Below are 22046 nucleotides of genomic sequence, written 5' to 3'. Positions count from 1 at the left end.
AGAGAGAGAAAGAGAGCCAGGAGGGAAAGAGTGGCGCGGGGCGCTTCTTATACTTGCCTTTCAAAAGAGCTCGCAGCGACCATCCATCACAATGCCGCTGCGCTGGACTCGGCGAATGAAAAATGGTGCCTCGGTCGCGATAAACAACTGGCAGCCAGAGAGCGCGTCCCTCGACCGCGCAAGGTAGACACATTTTTTCGGGAGCCGCGGACAAAGCAGAATTCGAGACGCTCGTGCAAGCTACTTCGTCGCCGCCGGCTTCGAGGGTGGGTGGCGGAGGGATGCGAGAGCGGGGAGCCGGGGGTGGGGGCGCTGTGGGCCGCTGAAGGATGCAGTCGGGCTGCGCATCGCGCAGTGACCAGCGCCAGCATCGCGGGGGAGCGAAAAAGTGACACACGCAGCACAGGCAGCGCGCCCAAAAGGGCGAGACAGCGCCGGTTTGGCCACGGTCTCTTCAAGCCAGCTTGCATGCACGCTGCCGCTGTCCTTACGTGCACCGCTCTGGTCCGGCAGCATGCGCGCGCGAGCAGCAGCACACTGCAGCATCCCGCCCTCGCGGCAAAGCCCTGTCCGCCGTCCCGACCACCGGCGGTTAAAACGCGGTGGGGACAAGGGGTCATAGTAGGAGTGCTCTTTGTCTGCGATTGAATTGCGTATAACGAGCGCATGCGTGCAATCGCTGCTCTTTGTGTGTGCCAGTCTCAATGCACAATGAAGTGTACATCTACGCGGGCCCCCCCACTGGTATAATGACCCCGAGGTCGCGCGTTTGATTCCCAGATTTGAAGGGCTAGCCCCATCATTCAAGGAGAATGGTCCCACTCGGTCCGCGCGCTGGCCTGAGTCGATTTAGAAGAACCTAATTTCACTCGTTGAAAATAACCCTGTACAGCCATGCTTCCCGCTTAGTTGAGCTCGGAGTACTTAATTTCACGGCACAGGAAAAAAAAAAAAAGGTTCATGCGTCGAGTTGGGTCAAGATAGACCAAGGTAATTTGGAACAATAAGGCTAACTGCACTGTAACGTTCCTTTTGCTGTTGTTCTGGACCTAGGTAATAGAGTAAAGTACTCGTTAAAAGGAAATGGTCATTTTACTTACCGCACCGCAGCTGTCTAGAGCACTAATAATGAGAAAGGCAAGAGAAGAGGCAAGTCTATATGTGCATAAAATTGTTCGCAAAAGCGTTGAAGACGAAGCGCGAGCCGTCTCGGTATACGTGGGCCCGTAACATAGTAGATTACGTCATGCTATCAGGCTAATGCGAGAAGTGTAGCCCGGCAGCATATTTCCCCAGTGGCTCTTGAAATTGGCGAGCAATGCTAGGGAGATGGAAGCGAAAAATGAATTGGGAACATGGACTGGAAAGGGTGATGTTAACTACATAGTAACGACCATGTACGGTAATGTAATGACGTATCGCGCTGCAGCTGCCAGTGAGTTAACATTATATATGCTCTTTGAATGTAAAGCTCCGAACTGCGATTTTGTAGCAATGCCCGTTTCCGATGCTACTCCTCTCCGCGCCTTTAGTTGAGGGGGCATGGCCACGCCGATGACATCAGTGAGATCAGCCGTCCAAACGGTGGATGATGACGAGGGCGGCTTAGAATCGAGCGGGAGGCACCGCTACGAAATTGCGGCGTTGTCTTCTTTCTCTCCCTGTTTTACCCCACTGTGAATGCACTTAATAACGAATTTGACAGCATGCTGTTTTAAAGCTATACTAAATACGGGAAGATCTCAGCGCCTGAGAAGAATTCCTTCCTTTCAACAATGGCTGAAATGTCAGCGAGCTTCGTGACCGTTCTGTCAGTTGTTCAGGAAGCTTCAATAATTAGTTTTGCTCGTGTATATAGGCGCCGACACAATCTTACGGTTTACAGTGGAATACTACTTGATCACACATCGGCATACGCTGGAAGAGCGAAAACGACTGTTCCGGAGACCCCCATCGAAAAACCGTGCAGTTCTGTACTGCGACAGAAGGAGTCGCGTCGCTTATTGTTCTGCGGTCCAGTGCTGGTTCCGCCAGCCAACCCGGCTGGTGCGACATAGCCTTGACCGGACGTCGCGCCTGATCGATCTTTCTTTCTTTCTTTTTTTCTCAGTCAACTGCATTGGCTTAACTGTTCTCGCTGTCGACTCCCCGAGGGAGAGGAGACAAACGCGCGCGTCACCGCATTTCGTCGTTTCACAGCGATTCGAACCAATCAGCTTGTCGTGCGTGCGCGCCGCGCCTGTGTGCGTGCCGTGCGCACAGACACAACATGCGTGATGCGCCGCCTCGGCCGCCTGTCCGCTCTCCCAGGTTCCCCATCCATCACCGCGTGCACGCGAAAAAAAAGAGAAAAAAAAAAAGAACGCGCTTCGCAGTTGTGCTGCCACGACAACAATCGCAACGAGCTCGCAGAAAGCTTCGGCCGAGAACCATGCAGCCGTGTCCGCCGGCTGTTTATCACTCTTCTTCGCGTACATATACGCGCCATACTACTACATGCAGCCCGTGTGAGGAGAGGTCCAGACTCCAGAGCCTCTCCACGCTGCCCAATACGCTGTCGCAACCGAACGCCCCCGCACAGTCTTTCTCTCGCCCCCCCCCCCCCCCCTAGCCCTCTCTCAGTGCGTTCTCTCCCCTCAACCTTTCTCTTAGACCGCAGCTCCAAAACAGCTCCCGGATCGATCATTTTCCACGCAGTGTTGTGTGCGTTATGCCATACGGCGGCTTGCGGCGGCGGCTTTCCCTAACGCACGCACAAACGCGGGCTCCGACGAGACGATGGGGGCTTCCCCCGAAGACGTACATGCAGCGCCGCTAAAGGTGCGCTTTCCTCTTCGACGACGAAAGCGTCGTCTCGGGCTGCTGCTGCTACTGCTACATCCGGACTAGCGCGGGCGAGGCGCCTTCAGCTATCGCGCAGCCCGCATCGGTGCTGCTGTCGCCCGTAGCTTCGCTACGCACACTGGTCCCGCGCCACCCCGCCGCCGCCTCTTCCCTCGCCCACGCGTCGGTTTGCGACTGGTGACGGGACGGCAGTCTGCCGCCGCTCTCGTTCATCTTCATCAAGCGTCAAGTCGACCGCCTGTCAGGGACCCGCTGTGTGTGCTGGCCGCTCTCGATTGGACGGCCCGCGCCGTGTACAGCGCGCGCCTGCGACGGCAGCGTTTCCCGCGCTCAGAGAGGCGCCAGCTAAAAACGTAGCTGCGCTTCCTTTTTCATAGAACCTTTTCTCTTTATCTGTCCCTTCCATTCTTGTTTTTTTTTTTTCTATCCCAACTCTCCCAGCGCTCTGCTTTGAGCGCTCTGCTTTTGTTGGGACGTCGGGAGGAGCAAGATCTCCGTTTTTTGCGTCGCTGATGTCGGCACGAGTTGTAAGCCCGTATATGAGCCTTTGCTGTGTCAGCTGTATAACGGTGGCGATCATTCCGCAAGTCGGGGAATGTGTTGACAAGTGACCAAGGGGATTGAGCGTCCAAGGTCTACTATTGTATGTTGTAGTACAATGTCGACAGTTACTCCAAGAGAGAGAGAGCGAGACAGAAATATTTACTGGAGAGAAAAGCTGAGAGGTCGGCCTGAATCAATGTTCTGACCCGCTATTCGGCGTTGGGTGAAGAGGAAAGGGTGTAGAAAGATAGAATAAAGAAGACGTTGACTATGAGGACGAAGATGGTGGCGAAAAACTTGCATGGTCCAAGGCTCTTCAAAGTCCAGTCCGCTCTCGTGCAAAAATTTGTTGAGAGCCTTCAGACTATCAGGCTGATGACGAGGATCAGGCGAAGATCCAAGTAGTCATTGGGATCAGCCATTCGAGTCATTCACTCATCTTCAGTCATTGGTGCAATGACAAATTTCGACAAGGTGTCTGCCAGCGATTTTCTCTGTACATCAAATCGCGGACACACACACGCACACACATCAGGATGCACGAGAGGTGTTCTGTCGTCTCAGAAATACCGCATTTCTCACAATTCGGACCGTCCGCCCGGCCGATGAGATGCAGGTGGCGGCTGGTGAAAGCCATACTTAATCGTAATTTGTGACGCAACTTTGCGTTGCACTTTTTCGTGATGGACCGTGTCATTGTTCAAGAGGCGCACGTTCGTTGGCTACAACCGTACTTTTCAACGTCAGTTCCGGTTAATCTGACACTTCATTGTAGCTTTCAGAAGAACTTCCATTTTGGAGGTAACACAAGAGAGAAAAACATTGAGATAAGCTACAGTCAATTTGCGTACCGCTCGGTCACCAACGCTATACAAACATCCCTGTCCTTCAGAATTTCTTTTTGGAACGACTTTCTATGTGCTATATATATATATATATATATATATATATATATATGAAAATTGGCGTACTAATTTTTGAGCCACCGTGAAGTCTCATACCAAGATTTCTAGGCGTATAAGTGACCCTGCTGTTTGCTTGTGACCCTATGTTATAATGCTAAATGTCAACATGGAAATGATCGGTATGGGGTATACATACGTTCCTACAATGTTGCTTCTGCCGGCGCCTAACGCACTTATATATATATATAGCTTCGTACATTACATTTTTGACGCTTCTAGGTTACTTGTAATTTCTTCTGTGGCCATGGTTAGTAACATACGACTGCCTACAGAGCCATTTCGACAATCAAGAGCACTTTAAACATGGCAGAGGTATCTGTGGAAGCCTTATCTGATTTGCTATAAAATTACGTTAAAGCGTCGGATTATTCTTTTTTAATATCACTAAAAAATGAAATATATCTGTGCGTAAAACACATAAGTAGTCAAAGGACACGTCACGAGTCAAGCAAACGAGATAGTGAGGCTTGAGAGAAAAAATTTAAAAAATCAGCTATGTGATTTTCTTTAATGAAGAAGTACCAAATAATATAAAGTAGCACATTAGGTTCGTGTTTCCTGCTTGCACGATTGGAACGTCAGGTTTTCCTGCAGTGACCTTAATTTTAGGCTGTACGGCGACAAATACAAGTGCAAAAATAATAAAGGCTTGTTTATTTCAAGAAGGAAGGGTCCGCACGCCTAAGGGAAGGGAAAGAAGAAAATAATGATTAAGTATTGGTGGCCGGTGGCGCAAGTGCTGGCTTGAAACACTGACAGCAGTGCGAAGTTATCTGATTGAAATGCTGTGTGCACGACGTTGATAATTTTTGACACGCCCCCCTCCCCCCCCCCCCTTATCACCATACACATTTTCTACATTTCAATTTCATCCGCCACTGATTTCGCCGATGCTTTCCGAGGCTTCATTGCCTGTTGGCTTTATACGGTTACGATTAACAAGATCTAGCCCATCGGTTCCCCTTCTATATCACCATGGATGCTCTAATTCCTAAGAAAAGTTTTTACGCCGTAACTGCCTGTAAGAGCAGGTCGCGGGCGAATGTGATGTTAGACTAGCGCAAAGGCGGCCAGCCAAAGGCAACTGGTTTGGCCAGGGAAAAACGTTGTGGGTTCCGCTTTCACGTTCCTCCAATGTGAATTGTGGACGTGTTCATACACTTAGCTGCAGCTGCACGGTTGGAAGACAAATTCCGCCCACATGGGATTCAAATCCACACGCCAGAATGGAAAGCATTTTATCAATCTCCTTTGAACAAAACAAGAAGCGACCGGTATGCGCCGCGAATGAGCGCCGCGAGGAAAATCGCGCTATTTTTTTTACGATGGGACTCTCGAATTCAGCCATTGCAGTAACGAGTGGTTGGCGCTACGAAGCTCCAAGGTGTACGCACACATACCAAGGGGGCCAGGCTTGCTTCGCAAAGCATCACGGAGGGCGCGATTCGGTGTAAATGTGATGCCGAGGTGCCGAAGGGGGTGGTTTTACCTCCACGACCGGCATGCCCTCACTGCGTTTTCTCGCGACCTTCCAAATTACAGAGCGCTCTGCTGGTGGCAATTAGCCGAATGAAGCATTCGGGCATCCCGACTGCGCAAAAAAAAAAAAAAAAAAAAAAAGAAGAAGGAAAGAAATAACTTGTCGCCGCAGTCAGCGCCTTCGTCGGAAATGAGATTCACATCAAATATGCATATCTCCGCACAGAGAAGCCCCATGCCCCCCTATAAGCTGCTTGATGACGTTGGAAGGAAAAACACTGCGTGAGCAGCACTTCCGCGGGTTTCAGACCATCATCGTGCTCGGCTGCGAACCGTCGGGCTCCACTACGGTGCGATCTCGCTTCTATCTGAAAGCAATTTGCTCGCGACATCGGGATGAAACAAGAAAGAGAGAGAGAGAGAGGGCATGAAAACACGCTCAACCGAGAATTCGCTCGCGGGGGCCGCGCGCTTTTTCTGCCTGGCCAGCCTGCTCGCAGACGTCTTCCCTCCCAGTGCATCAGGGCGATGCAAAGCCACTCCTTTCTATCACGCCCGTGCACGCATTATTGCGTGGCTTCTTCTATAGTGGCTCGCCAGAGGGGCCGCTCTGGCAACTTGTTTTCTCGCCGCCGCCCCAATCCTCCCGGCGGCGGCCTGTGCCGGACTGTAGCCGGTCAACGCACCCTGTCGCGCGCGCCACCTCCCGGTGGCTAAATGAAAGCCACCGGGAAATTCCCGAGAAGGCTCTGGAGTCCCTCAGGGCGTCAGTGCCTCCGTTCCGCGGTGCCGCTCGGGGGTTCTTCGGATATGAAGAGTTCGTGATCTATTAACGATCCCGGCCAAGTGACGACGCCGCCAGTGAATGTACGCGCGAGCGCTCTCTCTCTCTCACACACACGCACACGCACACACACGCACACGCGCACACACACACACACACACACACACACGCACACACACACACGCTGCCGGGGATGTCCGTGTCCCGGATCGAGAGGAAGCTGCTGGTGGCAGCAGCAGCCAACTGTCCCAGGCCTCGGGTGCGCAAGCCCGTCTACGGAAGCCTGAGAAGACAAGCGCAATATACGCGTGCAAAACAGCCTAAGAAGTGAACGGAGAAACGCGCTCTGCTTGGCCAGTGAACGAATAGAGGAAAAGAAAAAAGAAAGAAAAAAGGCTATCGCTCTCTCTCTCTCTCTCTCTGGCGGAGACCGGTTTCTTGGCGGCGATGCATCAACCTCCCCGCCCGTGAATGGTCAGAAAGGGCGGAACGCGCAATTATTACGGGTTCATTTTCTCGGCGCTCTTGAGGTTAGGCCCAGGCGAGCGTGTCCGACGACGACCAGGGGCGAAGCGAAGCGGCGTGAGCGCGTACCTGCTTGGCTGCCTTCCTACCTGCCTGCCTGCTGCATGCGCGCGCGTGAGGGCAGCCCCCCTCCGAAGCTTTCTCGCTTCTCGGCTGCTGCCCGCGGGCCGCTCCAGTGACGCGTCGCGACTTCAGCTTTCCTCCCGTGAGCCCTCCCCGTCCGTCTGCTTCGTGAGAGCCAGCAGTAAAGGCGCGTCGTGGACGTACGCGCGCGAAGTAACAGCAAAATAGTCTCGCCGGCGGCGGAGACGCGTAAGAAGGAGTTACCAGGAGGACCTCGAGGCAAAGAAGTGCCAGTATGATTGCAAAGTGGAGTGGCAGGGGGAAGACAAGCGTTGCCAGACGAGTCAAGGAGGCAGTCAGGTTCGGGTGAAGTGAAGCGGAGAGCGTCTTCCCACACGCAGGCAGTATAAACGCTGTGGACAGCCTTGCGAAAGAGTAGGAGAAAACATGTGCGCGGTAAGTCGAAGGAAGCAAAGAGACGGAAGGAGGCGCGCATTCGCGGGTTTCCATCGCGCCGGCGACGACCGGATGAAGTCCCGCGCAATGCCTCTCGCTTCTCCATCCTCCTCCACTTCTCTCCCCCCCCTCCAACACCCCCTACAACCTTCCGCCTCTGGAAGCCGCAGACTGCAGCGGCACGCGGGTTGCCTCCTTCGGCATGCAGACGCCGCAGCCGCCGCCGCCGCCACCTCTTTCGCTGCGCCTCTCGGCACCGCCACCAAGTTCCTTTCCGGTCGCGCCGCCTCGTCTCCTTCTCCTTGCGAAGATTAATTTCTCAAGATTTATACGGTCGCGCGACCTGTGTGTGTTTGTGTGTGTGTGTGTGCGAGGCGTTTTTTTTTTTATTTGTTTACGGCAGCGATTGTCTCTCCGCGAGACGCCGGCACCGCGGCGCTCCGCCGCCCCTTGACGTGCGCATAATTTATTTATTCCGCCATTTACAAATTGCGAGGCGCGCTTTGGGTAAACAGCTTCTCTTTCTTTCCCTGGCTTTCGCTTGCGTCCTCGTCGTGTTCGCAGACGTGTTCAGTTCTCTGGTTGCGCTGTCCTTTTTTTCTTCCTTGGCATCTTCATTTTCGTAGCTCATACAAAGTGGCCGTGTCCTGCCTGTTGCCATCGCGAGCTTTTATATATATATATATATATATATATATATATATATATATATATATATAGCTAGTGAACTTTGCGCGTAAGCCAGGATAAACGTGAGAATACCGACACTGCGCCAAGGCAGACGTGAGAATGCGAGAAATATCTGCAGAACGCAATTAAAGAGTGGACCGGTGTCTCAAAGCGGAGAAATACCAAAAGACACTATATATTCATTGTCCTCTTTCTTTCTATTTCTTTCATTCTCTTTCATTCTCTTTATTTCTTTATTCTTCTTTTTTTTAGCGGTGGTGATACTCGAGATGCCTTTTTGCCACTCACGTTCTCAAATATGTCCGCCACATACTGAAGCAAGGTCGTCACTTACATCATTTGCTGTTATTTCAGAATTACAAAGGCTGACGGTCTCCTTTTTTATTATTTAAGCTTTACCTTCACTATCATTTCTCATTTACCTTTCTTAATGTTCTGACCTTATACCATACCTTAATCTATACCTTAAAATTATTATATAGATTGCACGCCACGTATTGTAAGGAAAAGAAACTGTATATGTTGATCTCCTGCTGTTTATGCTTGAAGGGTAACGCAAAGCATAAATAAATTAAACGCAAACGACGAGCTTAGCCTAAAACACAATCTAGCTCTGCAGTTTCTTGCACATATCACTTTTGACTGGCGTTTTCGGGTTCACTTCTAAGTACACCATAGTGGAATTACGAATGTATATGTGACAAATGTTTCTGGCTTCATAAGTAAGCACTTTCCATGACCTTCATTCTACACATTCGCGTAGTCTTCATTCCAGTTTATAGCCTTCATCGAAAGTTGTGAGCAAGCGATAAAGACTTGAATAATATTTTCGACGTGCTGTTCCAGTGGGAGCTCGCGAAAGGAAATGTATTTGTCACATGAAGCTGTCGTACGTGCTCTATAGGCTCACTTCATCATTCTCCTTTAACTGCTACGCGTAGCCAAATGATAACCATCACGTAATTCGATGCAACGTCCCCTCGCCGCCTGAGGCGCAGTGCTTAATGAGGCTTGCCGTTGTTATCGGCAGTGTTATCTCGACCTTGACGCGTACGAACGTATGTCAGCAACAGTCGCCTATGCGAAGCCGGCGAAAACGTTGCCGGTAGTTTAGATCAGAAATAGGCTATGGCTAGTATAGTTTTTTGACTACCGCGCCACAAGACGGAAAACAAATATACGAACAGTCGTATACGCTCGTGGGTTTTCTGTAATGAACCTTGTTTTTGTGATTGCGCCGCAGCTGGTTTATTTCGGTCCTTCTGGTCTTCCAAATTTTCGCGCGTTGTTGATAATTACGAACTCGTGCGTGACTGAGTGAGATGTACAGCCTCGCAAGGCTGGTTGGCCCGCGTGAAATTGAAATATATTTACGGGAGGGTTTCTCAGCCTTCCGAGCGTTGCGACTGCTGTAGAATCGAAATAATTAAACCACGCCACTCTCTATACAAGGCTTACTGAAGGGAAACAGCAAAGTATCAGCACAGCGTAACAAATAGTGCGAGAACGTCCAAAAGCTTGCGAGACAGCCTCCGTGGCTGTACTGTGTTGCTAACTCGCTGCACTCTCCCTAGAAGCGTCAATTCGATGTAATTAAAATGTACGTCCCGCCGGCGAATGGGCCAACCGTATTTATGAGAAGACACTCATTACCATAGAAAAATATGCAGCTTTCTTGCAAGCTAAAATAAGCTCTCTGTTATTTTAATGAGTTTTAGTGCAGCGCAGACAGAATAGACATGCCATAGCGGAGCCTTGTACCGGCATAGTGGGAGCCCCGCTGGCACAGCGACAGCGCGGGACAGCGTTACCGCCTTTAGAGCGTTGGAAGCTTCCTCGTATCGGTTGACTTTCAAAAGAAGATATACAGAAATACCTTCACGACGATCAGATCACTGCCGACACGATTACGCTATGACAGGTCTGTGGCACGTAGGCGATGGTGATTGGAATAAAAGCTCTTGCGGTACACGGTTGAACGCAGTGACACAAGATGTCGCCACTACACCTGCTTCTCGCGCTTTACCGCTATATGTTTCGGTATACGTCTATACGCCATATAGTGCGTCTCCTCTATGCTCTCACGCGGGCTCCTCTCTGCAGTATTGAGCAGGGCCTGTGACGAGCAAGTTTATACCTTGATTCAAAAAAATAAAATAGTAAAAATATATACATACACCAGTTTCATTTTTCCTTTATTACAACCAGAAAAACGCGTGGGCCGCGTACAGCATAGGCGGATGCTAACTTTGTGCCACGCGCTGTCATAACGAGAGGAAGAACAGGCGATGTTGGTGTCCGGTCTTGGCATCGCACTCGACAGGAGAAGACATTCCGCGCAAGCCTGGAGTGGGCAGAAAATAGAAACCTGATAAAAAGAGAAAGAAAGAAAGAAAGAAAGAAAGGAAGAAAGAAAGAAAGAAAGAAAGAAAGAAAGAAAGAAAGCCCGTAATCGCGGAAGATTTTTCGCAGGAAGAGAAAAGACGCCTTTGCAAGGACGCTCTCTGTGCGCGGTCCGTGCATGGTGGTCTGTGATTTAGCACCATTAGGCGTCGACCACACACGCACGAACGCGCAAGACACCACCGAAAGCCGGTGTCCACGCTCGCTGTGGCGCATAAGGTATGTGGCGCTACGTATACGTACGCCCACAAACAGACGACAAAAGCGTTTTTTGATGAGAACCTGCTCCAGAGCTTTCCTTTTGAGCCCCGGCAATCCTAATGTTCTTTTTCCTCCTTTTCTCTCTCTCTCTCTCTTTCTATCGTGCAGACGGCGTGAACGCCATGGGTGAGACCAAGCGGCAGCGGACGTCATACACGCGGTACCAGACGCTGGAACTCGAGAAGGAGTTCCACTTCAACCGCTACCTGACGCGGCGGCGGCGCATCGAGATCGCGCATGCGCTCTGCCTCTCGGAGCGGCAGATCAAGATCTGGTTCCAGAACCGGCGCATGAAGTGGAAGAAGGAGCACAAGATGGCCAACACCATTCCACCCCAGATCCCGCAGGTGATCCCCGACCACCATCCGCACATGCACAGCGAAACCAAGGCGTAGGCAGGGCAGTTGCTGCCGTTCTCATAACAACCGTTTGTTTGCCCTCTCTTGTTTCTCCCGTTCGACATGCCCACAGAACAGACGAGGAAAGAAAGAAGGAGACGAGGGAAAGAAAAAAAAATAACTCGAAGGGAAAGAAAAGATCGAAAAAAAAAAGAGAGAGAGTACAGTCGATTCCACATCGTTCGTTCGTTTGTTCAAGTTCGCTCGTTTTCTTAAGCTCTCCTTCGTCTCTGTCGTGAAAGGCGTCTAATATTTTTCTTTCTCTTTTTTTTTCCCCCTTCGTCGCTCCTCGAAATCTCGCAACTTCACGCGCGCGCGCGGTTACGAGGCGCGTCTGTCGAAACAATCCCTCTTCGACTGATCTCCCCGCATGCTAGGCGGCATTAATTACAATAACTCCGGCGAACTCATTCGAGAGCGAAAACTGAAGCCTTCGTGCGATCAGAGGAATGCACATATGCGCGAATTCGGTGGCGACACTTGACGTAGCAGCGTAATCCGCCGTTAGTTCTGTTCCTAAACTATACGCAGTGTTCACCTTCCGTACAGCCGCCGTCGCTAACTTCAACTCACTCAGGAGATATATCACAATCGACAAGCACAAAGCGGTCGCACAGAGGTTGCGTTTCGCTCGAGCCTCCCAGATGTAAACACAACAAATCCTAAGAAATGTAACTCTCCGGAAATTGCGACCTCCTTAATGCGTAATTACTTTGTCACCCAACAAAATGTTCTTTTGCATCTCGAAGGAATCTTGTAACACTTTCTTATTTTGCGTGCCAGGTCGACTACTGTTCTGAGCGGGAAGTCGTCACTCGTTTCCCGTCTAGTCCCAGGCCTATGACAAAACAGAGAAAACCAGGCCATCGAAGTTCCAAAACTCTAATACTGGACTGGAAAACAGCTTTCTGTGTTTACACTGCAATACTCATTCCTTCCTAGCGGTTTGCGACGTGCGGCTGTATTTCCTCTGATGTGCGCGTCGGCTTCTGTCGGAAAGCTACCCCGAAACCTCTCCGTCAAATGCCTTTGAAACCGATGCTCTCTTCAACCCCCCCCCCCTCGCCTCCACCCTTGCTTGCTTTCGGCTGCCATGTGCGTACAGAGCTTCTTCTTTTTCACTTCTCTCGGAGGAAACGTACCATGACCAAACTTAAGAAAAAAAAAATATACAAGCAAATGGCCCGAAAGAAAAGAAAAGAAAGAACCATCCGCCGCCGTGCATATACCGCCTCAGTGAAGCGAGCTCCGACGAACGCCATCTGGTGCTGGTTCTCCAACTCTTTGTCCACCCATGGGTAAATTGCCGAGCGCGGCACCTAATTATTTTGTTCCCCCCTCCCCAAACTAAATGAAAAAAGAATGAAAGAAAGAACAGACAGAGAGATCACATTGTTAGTGGCTTAGGCTACCGTCTTACTGCTCACGCATTAATGAACGTAACCACTCCAGAGAGTTCAGTTGTCTATTCAAAAAGTACCGTGCAATATGCGTGCGGTGTAGCGCACACACCCGACGCCTTGCGAACTGGCTAAGGCTTTGACAATGCTATTCTGTTTCTATTATAATTCGGCAACGCCCGAAGCGTCAGACTGTCAGGCTTTGGAAATCAAATTTTTTCAGTGTTGTGCACACTGCTGGTTTAGCAGTGTCAAACTGATTTAAGGTAGACATGCGTGCAGGCCCAAGAAACATGTTAGCTGATCCCAAACAGCAATCCACTGAATTGGAACTGACAATTGCAATTGGCCTACATTTCATAACCGGTCGATGACCTGCCCAGATGAGTTTGTCGCAGCTTCGCCCATCCAAAAAACCGAACAAACTGCCTTTTCATGTCGGAAATTACGCTTCGCAACAGAACTAAAAGAAAAGAAAAGAAATGAAGAACGAGCAGAACCTGTTCAATGGCAGCCCTGATCCTGCCCTGATCAATGGCAGCTATCTCGTACGGTGTGTCTAAGCAGTGAAGCTAACGTCTTTTCGGGAAACAAACAAACAAACGTGAGAATAACAACGACTGTCTTATCTACGCGCGTGGTGATCGACATAATGGGCTAAGCAGAGCTCAGGCCGTGGATCCTTACGAAATTGCAAAGCCTATACGACGAACTCGTATCGCGAAAATCGCGCAAACAAGTCGTGTAACTGAAAAAAAAAAGAAGAAAGGCAAACTTCCTGTCGTCATTTGACTGACGGACAGATCAGCAGTTTTCGACACAAGCGGATCCGGCCAAAGAATAGCTTTCCCAGAAGTGCATGTCGCGGTCATACGTGTGGCATACATACTACGACAAAAATAAGAGAAAAACAGCGACGACGAAAGAAAATAAAGGAGGAAGATAAAAGAAACAGCATCAAACTCGGAAAACACGACCCGTGTGGCAGTGACTTCCGCAAAGCAAGAAACGTGACCGACGCTGTGCGCTCGAGCCGTTACGACTTGCGCCAGCCAGCCAGCTCACACAGCACCCATTCGCATGGTCTTGGTCCGAACGCCGCCGTGACGTGGAAACACCGTCGTATAACTTCGAGGAAGCAAGCAGCGACTCGGAAAAGGCCTTCGCCGTGAACACGCCTCTCCGGGTATACGAGGACTGGCTCTTTATACGGACTGTGCGCCATCTCTCCACCAGGCGAACGTCGCCTTGTGGTGTCTGCTCGTTCGCCTGTCACCTAGGTAAGAGTCGTGCCACCTAGGGAAGAACGCTCGCGCAAGGGAGTCTGCCATCAACGAGCAGCCTCCTCCGTCATCCCGCCTCACCCTAGTGGACTTCAGGGTGAAAGGAGAGGAGGAGCGACGTGTCGCGTTCTCTCTCGTTCGTCAGCGCTGTGTGCTGTGAAATCGAGTGCTCCCGAAACAAAGACTCTCAGAACAACACCACACACCTCGAGCCAAGTTTGTGTGCGCTTTAAAAGGAGCGGCGGCGCACGACACCAACACTGGCCGACGGCACCAAAAATATAAGAAGAAACCGTGTGTGACACCGCTGAAACACACTCATACGCACCAAAAGAAGGAACAAACAACAAAAGAAAAGAAAGATATATTTATGTATAAAGTATGTATGATCTGTAAAGTAAAACGAGGGGATAACAGGGGAGTGATAGAAAGGATCCAAACAAACAAAAAATAAAGAAGAGAGAAAGCTAATAGTTGTACCACACACTCGCGCAAACACACAAAACACACACGCACCGAAAGAAGGAACGGCACACAAAACACATGCGAAGGACTGTGTGACCACGAACTCCTTTTTTCCCTTCTCCCCCTCTCTTCCCCAATGCTGCAATTGTTCCAGCGACGTTGTTGTTCATCGCTGCGTCCTCCAACCGCCGAGCGGCGCGGCTGAGGCGTTAAGCCGCAGCGGCAGCTCGCAGCGTTCGGCAAAACACGGGCCAAGGCAAAGAAACAAGGAAAGGAAAGCAAAGAAAAGAAAAAAACAACTGTTCTCTCTCCCGGGTGCGAGGGTTGACTTTTCGAGGCGCTTTGGGTGATGATGCCTGTACACGGTGGACGCTGTGTGTGACGGTGTATATACTATATGTGTCAGTGTCTTCAGGATGCATGCGAAAACATCCCAGAGCCGAAAGGTGAAGCAAGTGACGCAGGGCGAAAGAAAAGTGTCGTATTAACGTGAGCGCACACTCAGGGGTAAGTACACGTCGGGCTCTCGAGTGGCTCATTGGTGAGGGGAAAGAAAGGTGGTTGGGAAAGAGAAGCCAAGGCAAAGAGGCAAAAGTTTAAACTCAATAATTTAAGAAGAACGCGAGGGAAAGAGGTTTGAAGCTGACGAGAAGTGCAAAGTGCTCCTTTTTTGTTTTTTGTTTTTTTTTCCGTTTCCTATAGACTTGCCCTCCTAGCCGAGCGTGTTATGTTGAGGCGTCTCTTATAGCTGTACACTTGTTCTCCTGGAAGTGTTGTTGTGGGGAAAAAGTGTTGTGAATGGTATAATGCTTCGTTTCTTCATGACACGAGCGAACTGTTTTTGCTTGCTTCATTTTCGCATCGATGACTCAGTGCATTTGTTTGCCCCCTTGTTGGGTATGAGTGGAGTGTGTGGAGAGATGAACTTGTGTTCACTGGCTGTTTATTATTATTATTTGTGGTCACCGTGTTACTTTTCCTTGTCTCAGGTTTTTACGCCTACACCAATAACACTGGTGAAATAAGAAGGAATGTACAATATTGATTTTATTTTTACACTTTCACGTGTTACCTGGAGCATTCGGTGAGAAACTCTATATATGCTTGTTTTGAGATTGTGGTTGTGAATTTCTTGTGTACATAGGTTATTTTACTTGAGAACATTTTTTTTTCTGACCATTTTAAAGAGTGTGAATATGTGCTGCTCATTTACTGGTTGGTTCATGTTTATTTTATTCTCTTTTGAGGAGTGAACCGATGATGTGTTAGAGTCATGCCAAGAAGGAAACAAGACAACTACGGCAAAAGAAACCTGATGAAAAAGATGTATGTTCGGAGGCAAGCAAGAGAATGTGGTTCGTGCCATATTGTTCTCGATTTGCTGATCTCTCCTTATAGTGCTAATTTATTGCGTTTGCATTTATACCGTGACATAGGTTGGAGAACCGCTTTGGCTTTTTGCTCACCGGTACACGGTTCCATTAGAGTTTCGTCCCGCCTTGCATAAAACATGTCACGGCGTGCGATTGGTCGCGCAGTGGACGCGTTGGAATGATAAACAGGTGTGAACGCAGGGGCTAGCAATTTAGGGACGACTCCCACGGAAGATTGTAAGAACGGTCAGTAAGTGCGAGCCCTCGCAAAGAAGTCCCAGTTCGTCTTAGCATAGTGAAATATTCGATTCTAATCGAACGCGATTGTTCGAAAACAATGGACTTGGAATATCGAAAAGAACACGGAATACCTTTATTGCTTTTGTAAATGCAAGCAGACATGAACGAGAAGTTCGTCCAAAATATTCCTTATTCCTTAGAGGTCTACGCTGAATTCAGCTGAGCAGCGCGCGGATGAAAAAAAGGAAGGAAAGTCAGAATTCACAACAATTCCTGGTCAGCCTTCAACAGGCACTATACAAACGGCCTGCAGACAAAGTCCGCATGCCTTTTTCTTTTTCCTTTTTCGGAGTAGGCATTCTCCTGTAAGCGCAATAGCGGCGTCTATTCTCCCATAATTAAGTATTCGAAGAAATTTAATGCCATATTGTATCTATTCCAAACAGATGTACTCGACTGTTGTTCGAAAATTTGAATATTCACGCATTACCGATTTCTCCTTCACTGATTCGCAGGCACATCTCCCAATAGCCCGCAGGGTCCGCGGAGCAGTTAATTGCCTGGGAACTCTCTTTTACGCTTAACAATATGTTCATCGAGACGGGCATAGGGCACTGCCTGCCAAATCTCGCCCCAAAGAGAGACACAGATCCAAACTTGGAACTCGTTCCCCACCGCTAAAACCAACCGGGCCCCGCCCGCTTCAAAAGTGGGCGGGGTCTCGAAGACGCCGTCGTACCGACCAATCGCACGCCGACGCTTGTGTCCATTTCACCGCTTTGCTTGTATAGAAGCGCCATTTGCATGGCGAGTCCTCTCGACCCGAATTATTTGAAGAAGGAAAAAAAAAAATCCGAAGTCAGTTTTTCAGATATATATTATAAATATATATATGTATACACAAACATTACTATTTATGTAGTGCTTTCCATCCACATTCATTTTAGTGGGAGGCGTACGAGAACAGCGGCGCGAAGGCAGTCCTTTGTACATCGCGGTGCTGAGGGGACGTCTTTTCACTCTTCTGGCCAGTCACGCCTCTCGGAGGAGCCGCGCCTGTCCATCTGTAGTTTCGCTTACCGTTTCCAAAGACGAAGCTACGTCGATCAGTGACTGTAGCTAAGCGGTGCCGCCGAACATTGGTAATACAGCCTTCGCAGCTGTTAGCATTTCGCATACACATACGATTAGCGTGTTATAGTTGAGGAGTCCCGGTCAGCGAGTAACGGCACTGCTGGATTCTGCACGTGCCTTGTGCGAACGCCGCCAAGGTCGCTTTGTAGTCGCTGACTTTCTCATTAGCCTTCGAGTGATTGCATCAAAAGCACACTGTGAAAGCCTGGCAGATTCGCAACATTTCTATACGCCTTATGTGGTCACAAGTGACAATTCTACTTCTCAAATGAAAAGACACGTTTTTTTGCTGCTGTCGATAACACCAAGAGGTAAACTTGCAGGCATAGCAGTGAGATTGATGCGCCTATCCAGATGAGCGCCGTTACCTATGGTCGCGGCATCTCTGCAGGCCACGTACTTGTAGCCCGGATATCAATTCGTCCCGCGGCTCGCTCAAACATGGATAAAATCAACCTTAAACAACAACGAAAATTCAGTGGTACACTGGCGCACACGTGACGTATTTGTACGTGTATGACCGTCGTAAGCTGTGTCGCTGACAGTACTGCAGCGGAGCTGAAGCTCACATTTCTGCATTTCCATTAGCGCTGCTAAAAATAAAAACAGCAAAAGAACTTTTCAGCGTAGGGTTGGTCGTAGAGTCACTCCAAGGTGGTCTTTACCTTACCGCCCTCTGCTGGGTACCCCCCATACGTGCAGCGGGGCCGGGTAGGGGGCGGACAAGGAGCTTGGCAAGTTGCTGGTGGGCGAGGATAAGCAGCAATCACCGTTAGGCTAAACCTCTTTTTCGAATGTTTCGAAGGCTGAAAGTGCGGCTGACGGCCAGAAGGGCACCCTCAGCACCACGACGCGCCGCTGCTGGACCGGTGTATAAGGTGCGGTAGTCATTGAGGAACAGCGCGTGGTTCGGTAACTGTGCACGTCACGCAGGAGTCGGTCGGATATCGGACGCGGTTGCGGAGGCAGCCTGTTCTTCTCCAGAGCAGTGTGTAAATGTCAATAGGATACGCGCGTAGTGAACGTCCCGTGTTCGTCGTCGTTGTAAGCAGCAACGAGCAGCAGAGATCGCGCAGCGGTGACTGGAAGGCTCGTTATTTTTAGACTCAGCTGGGCGAGGAAGGAAGATGGTATTAGCGTCCGTTGCCTGCGCGTGCTGCCAGCCGTAGGCAGGTTTTTATTTCCCGTTCCGCAGTTCTCGAGCGGGAAAAGGCAAAAAAAAAAAAAGAACAATGCCTCGGTTCTGGCGTCAGGTGCGTTGTAGGACGGCAGGAGAGAAACCCCCCCCCCCCCTGTAGGCGAGCGAGAAACCGCGCAAGAGAGACTGGGCCTTTTCAAGACTATTCTCTGTAAATATTTGATACCCTTCATCAGGATCGCCCGGCAGCTCTATACTTATATAAATACCGCATATACAGACAAACGAGGTGCACATAGCTGTATACGCGACATCAAGCGAGAAAGAAGGAAGAAGTGTGAAAAAAAAGTATATATATATATATAAATATATATATATATACACACACACACGCCGCTGCATCTACACCACATCAATGTCGCATTCCATTGTTCATGCGGAAGGAAAAAAAACTAATAATACAACAGTGTGTCGACGTGAAGCCCTGCCTTTGTTTGTTCTGTCATAATTCATGGTGTCGTACCTCCTGACCTCTTCATCACTACCCCTCGCCACCCTTCCCCCTCGCTTCCATGCGTTGATCCCGGTCCTAATAGCGTATAGTTCGTCACAGCGAGTGTGTAAACGTCTCTTGTTTTATTGTTTTTTTTTTCGCCCGCGCCTGATGAGATGCAGTCGTGTGACGCAAAAGCGTACTCGGTGATCTGCAGTTGGTGCAAAGAGAATACGGCTAAGTTGCAAGGTTGTGGTGAAAAAAAAAAAAATAGAGGGGGTAGCAACCGTGGTAACGCGTTTATCCGAAGCGGCACCAAATTTTGCTTGTGTGCAAAGAGTAAACGCAGACGAAAGGACATCCTGTCGAGACAAAATTGTGAGTGTAAAAAAAAAAAAAAAACAATTGTCCAATGCCTGTTAATGTACTCATGCGTGGGTGATTTCAAGCAAAGCTGGGTCGTTCTCACCTTCTTGCTATACCAGTGCATTACTTGGAAGTCATGAACTGTGTATGAACTAAGCTGTCATTAAAATGTGGTTGATGTCACGGAAAACGCTGCCTCCTGTTTACCCTTCGTGACGAACACCATCAGTTCGTCGCGCGAATACGACCGGCGGCAAAGATGGACCTCGGAAGCAGCCAAATTTGCTGAAACAACGGTTTTAATCCCTCGGTAGCCTAAACATTTTTGGAATATTTGAAATGAACGCTTGAGTCCGCGATCATTTTTAACTGAAATGTGCCCTTCACTGCAATGCACCCCGAAAAATTCCAGGCGGTGAGCCTATAAACTTTCGGGTATATGTTTCCGCTGCATTCGTGGTCCTGTCATCACCTGCAATATTATTACTTTGCTTGTCCTCCTAATCTTCTCCAAGAACCCGATCTGTTCTCCATCTTCTATTATTCTTGAAATTCTGTAGCCGAGCGGCTATTAGGCGCAGGTCCTGTGGAATCGGGCCCTCCTCAGAGACATGAAATTGTCGATTGCAACGATCTAACAATGCAGCAAACGCAAGAAGGAATTGCGTACGACCAAGGGAGTTTCGGAGAAGCCACAATATATATATGTGTGTGTGTGTGTGTGTGTGTGTGTGTGTGTGTGTGTGTGTGTGTGTGTGTGTGTGTGTGTGTGTGTGTGTGTGTGTGTGTGTGTGTGTGTGTGTGTGTGTTTGTGTGTGTGTGTCAGGCTGACACTCCACCAAACTTCCAATCCAAATTTCTGCGTGCCCTCTTTCCCCCTCGACTACTTCAGCTTTGCCTTCACACCCATTTTCGTCTTCCGCATATGTGGCCCGTTGGCTTCACCGCTTCGCGTTACATTCACGTGATATTACGTGATTCACGCGGGCAAATGACCGCAGAGACGCCAATCGCGCTTCGACGAACAAAGGAGACCTTTAGGCAAGCTCGTGCACTAAGGAAACGCACAACAGACACAAAACCAACTAAGAGCCAAGGCTGAAGAAGCGTAAAGCTTCCGCAATTCTCCGCCGCCCGCCGTGCCGCTTTCCCGCCGCGAAAGCGGCTCCCCTGCAGTGCGCCCGCGTTTCGCTCATCGCTCGCATACGACGCGGGCATGGACGGTCCCTCGGGCCCCGACAGAACCGCGATGCAGTAGAGCTCGACGCACGAGACAGAGAGACGCACACCACGTGTTTCAACCGAAACGGTGCCGCGGCAGTTGGGCCGTGGGCCCGGCGAGTGTCCGCGCGCGCACGCGCGCGCCGCCTGTTTCTGCATGCGCGTCACGGCAAGCGAGGCGACAACACGCACTCGCAAACACGCCGCCGTCTGCTTGGTTTCCCGCTGTTGACTCGACCAGCCTGCTTTCCAGCCGTGCATGCAAAAGGAGCGGGTTGGGAGAGGACGGAAAGGAGGAGAAACTGGAAGGAGGGAAGCCAAAGAATAAAGGAACAAATAAATGTCGCATAATAGTATAAAGAGACAGACGACGACGGCGGTTTTGTTTCGCACTGCAGCCTCTCTAGACGGAGGCGGCCAGCGAGCACGGGAAGGAAAGAAAGAAGGAGGAGATGAAAGGAAGAAAGCATAAAGTTGAGGAGAACGTTATTCGGGCGCGCACACAAAAGGTGCCATGGCGACCAAGAAGAAAAGAGCACGCCACGCAGCTCGGCGTGGCAGTGGCGGCGATCTCCAGCGATGCGGGCTGCACCGCTACAGCTTGCAACAGCGGCAGGCCTGCAGTAGCAGCACGCGAGCGCTGCCGCGCGCTCGACGTCAAAGCGTGCGGCAAGGCCGACGCAGCCAGGCCAACGTGGTCCGCGAGGCGGAGACGGGAGAAACACGAAAGGACGTGGTGGAAGCCGCCGCGCTTTTCTTCGTCAGCGCGATAAATTTTTTTTTTTACCCCTCCATATCTTTACTGTTTCGTTCGGTTTGCCGAGGCCCTTTTCTGCGAGCACGTGTGTGTGTGTTGCTTTTGCGCCGCCGGTTTCACAGAGGGAGAGCTGTCACCGCTGCTCGGTGCTTCGCCGGCGTCTCGGCAAACTTTCAAAGAATCCGAGAGGACAGGCCAGAGCCGCCGCTGCACACTGTTGAGAGGGTTTGAAATAAGGAAATGTAAAGAGAGAGAGAGAGTGAGAGGATCACTGCCACGTCAGGGAGGAGGAACGGACGAATATTGTAACAGCGTTGATTTATCGGCCAACTCTCGTGTCACCTCTTAGAGGCGCATGTATATAGAGATGGATATATATATATTCGTCTGGCGTAAGCTGTTCTGACTGAAGAGTGTGCGTCCCACTTTTATACTTGTCTAACCGTCGCTCATGCTTTCTTTTTTTCTTTTTGCCTTCATTTTCAGTGCCAGGTTTTGCATCTCTCGATTGAACTCTCTCTCTCTCTCTATCGCTCCCACATAGCCCTCGTCCCGAAATGCACTTTTTTTTTTTTTGAGTTGTTTGCGAGGCGTTCAGCGTGTATTGATTCCATGTAGATGCTGTATCCCGGGCCGCTGTAGTAGCAGCTTCGAAAAACCGCGAGCGATGAAAAAGAGGGGGAAGAGCTTACGGGAGTCCTTTCCCTGCTCGTGACGTGGCTGAATAGCACGACGCCGTCTATGGTCAAAAGAGCTGCCGTTCCG

At 50.0% G+C, this 22046-nt stretch overlaps 1 protein-coding gene across 1 annotated transcript in view; it reads left to right on the top strand.

The window, feature by feature from the left end:
• LOC142583171 (uncharacterized) overlaps window positions 1-19493 on the top strand; it is an 81243-nt gene extending 61750 nt beyond the window's left edge. Inside the window, exon 2 of the mRNA XM_075693525.1 lies at window positions 11122-19493. Within this exon, the coding sequence (XP_075549640.1) occupies window positions 11122-11408 (287 nt within the window). The 3' untranslated portion in view covers window positions 11409-19493. The remainder of the gene's footprint in view (window positions 1-11121) is intronic.
• The last annotated feature ends 2553 nt before the right edge of the window (window positions 19494-22046 follow it).

The sequence above is a fragment of the Dermacentor variabilis genome, chromosome 5 (genome assembly GCF_050947875.1).
Source record: "Dermacentor variabilis isolate Ectoservices chromosome 5, ASM5094787v1, whole genome shotgun sequence".
NCBI lineage: Eukaryota > Metazoa > Arthropoda > Arachnida > Ixodida > Ixodidae > Dermacentor > Dermacentor variabilis.
The sequence above is the reverse complement of the archived record's forward strand: the minus strand, read 5'-3'. Positions and strand labels throughout refer to the sequence as shown.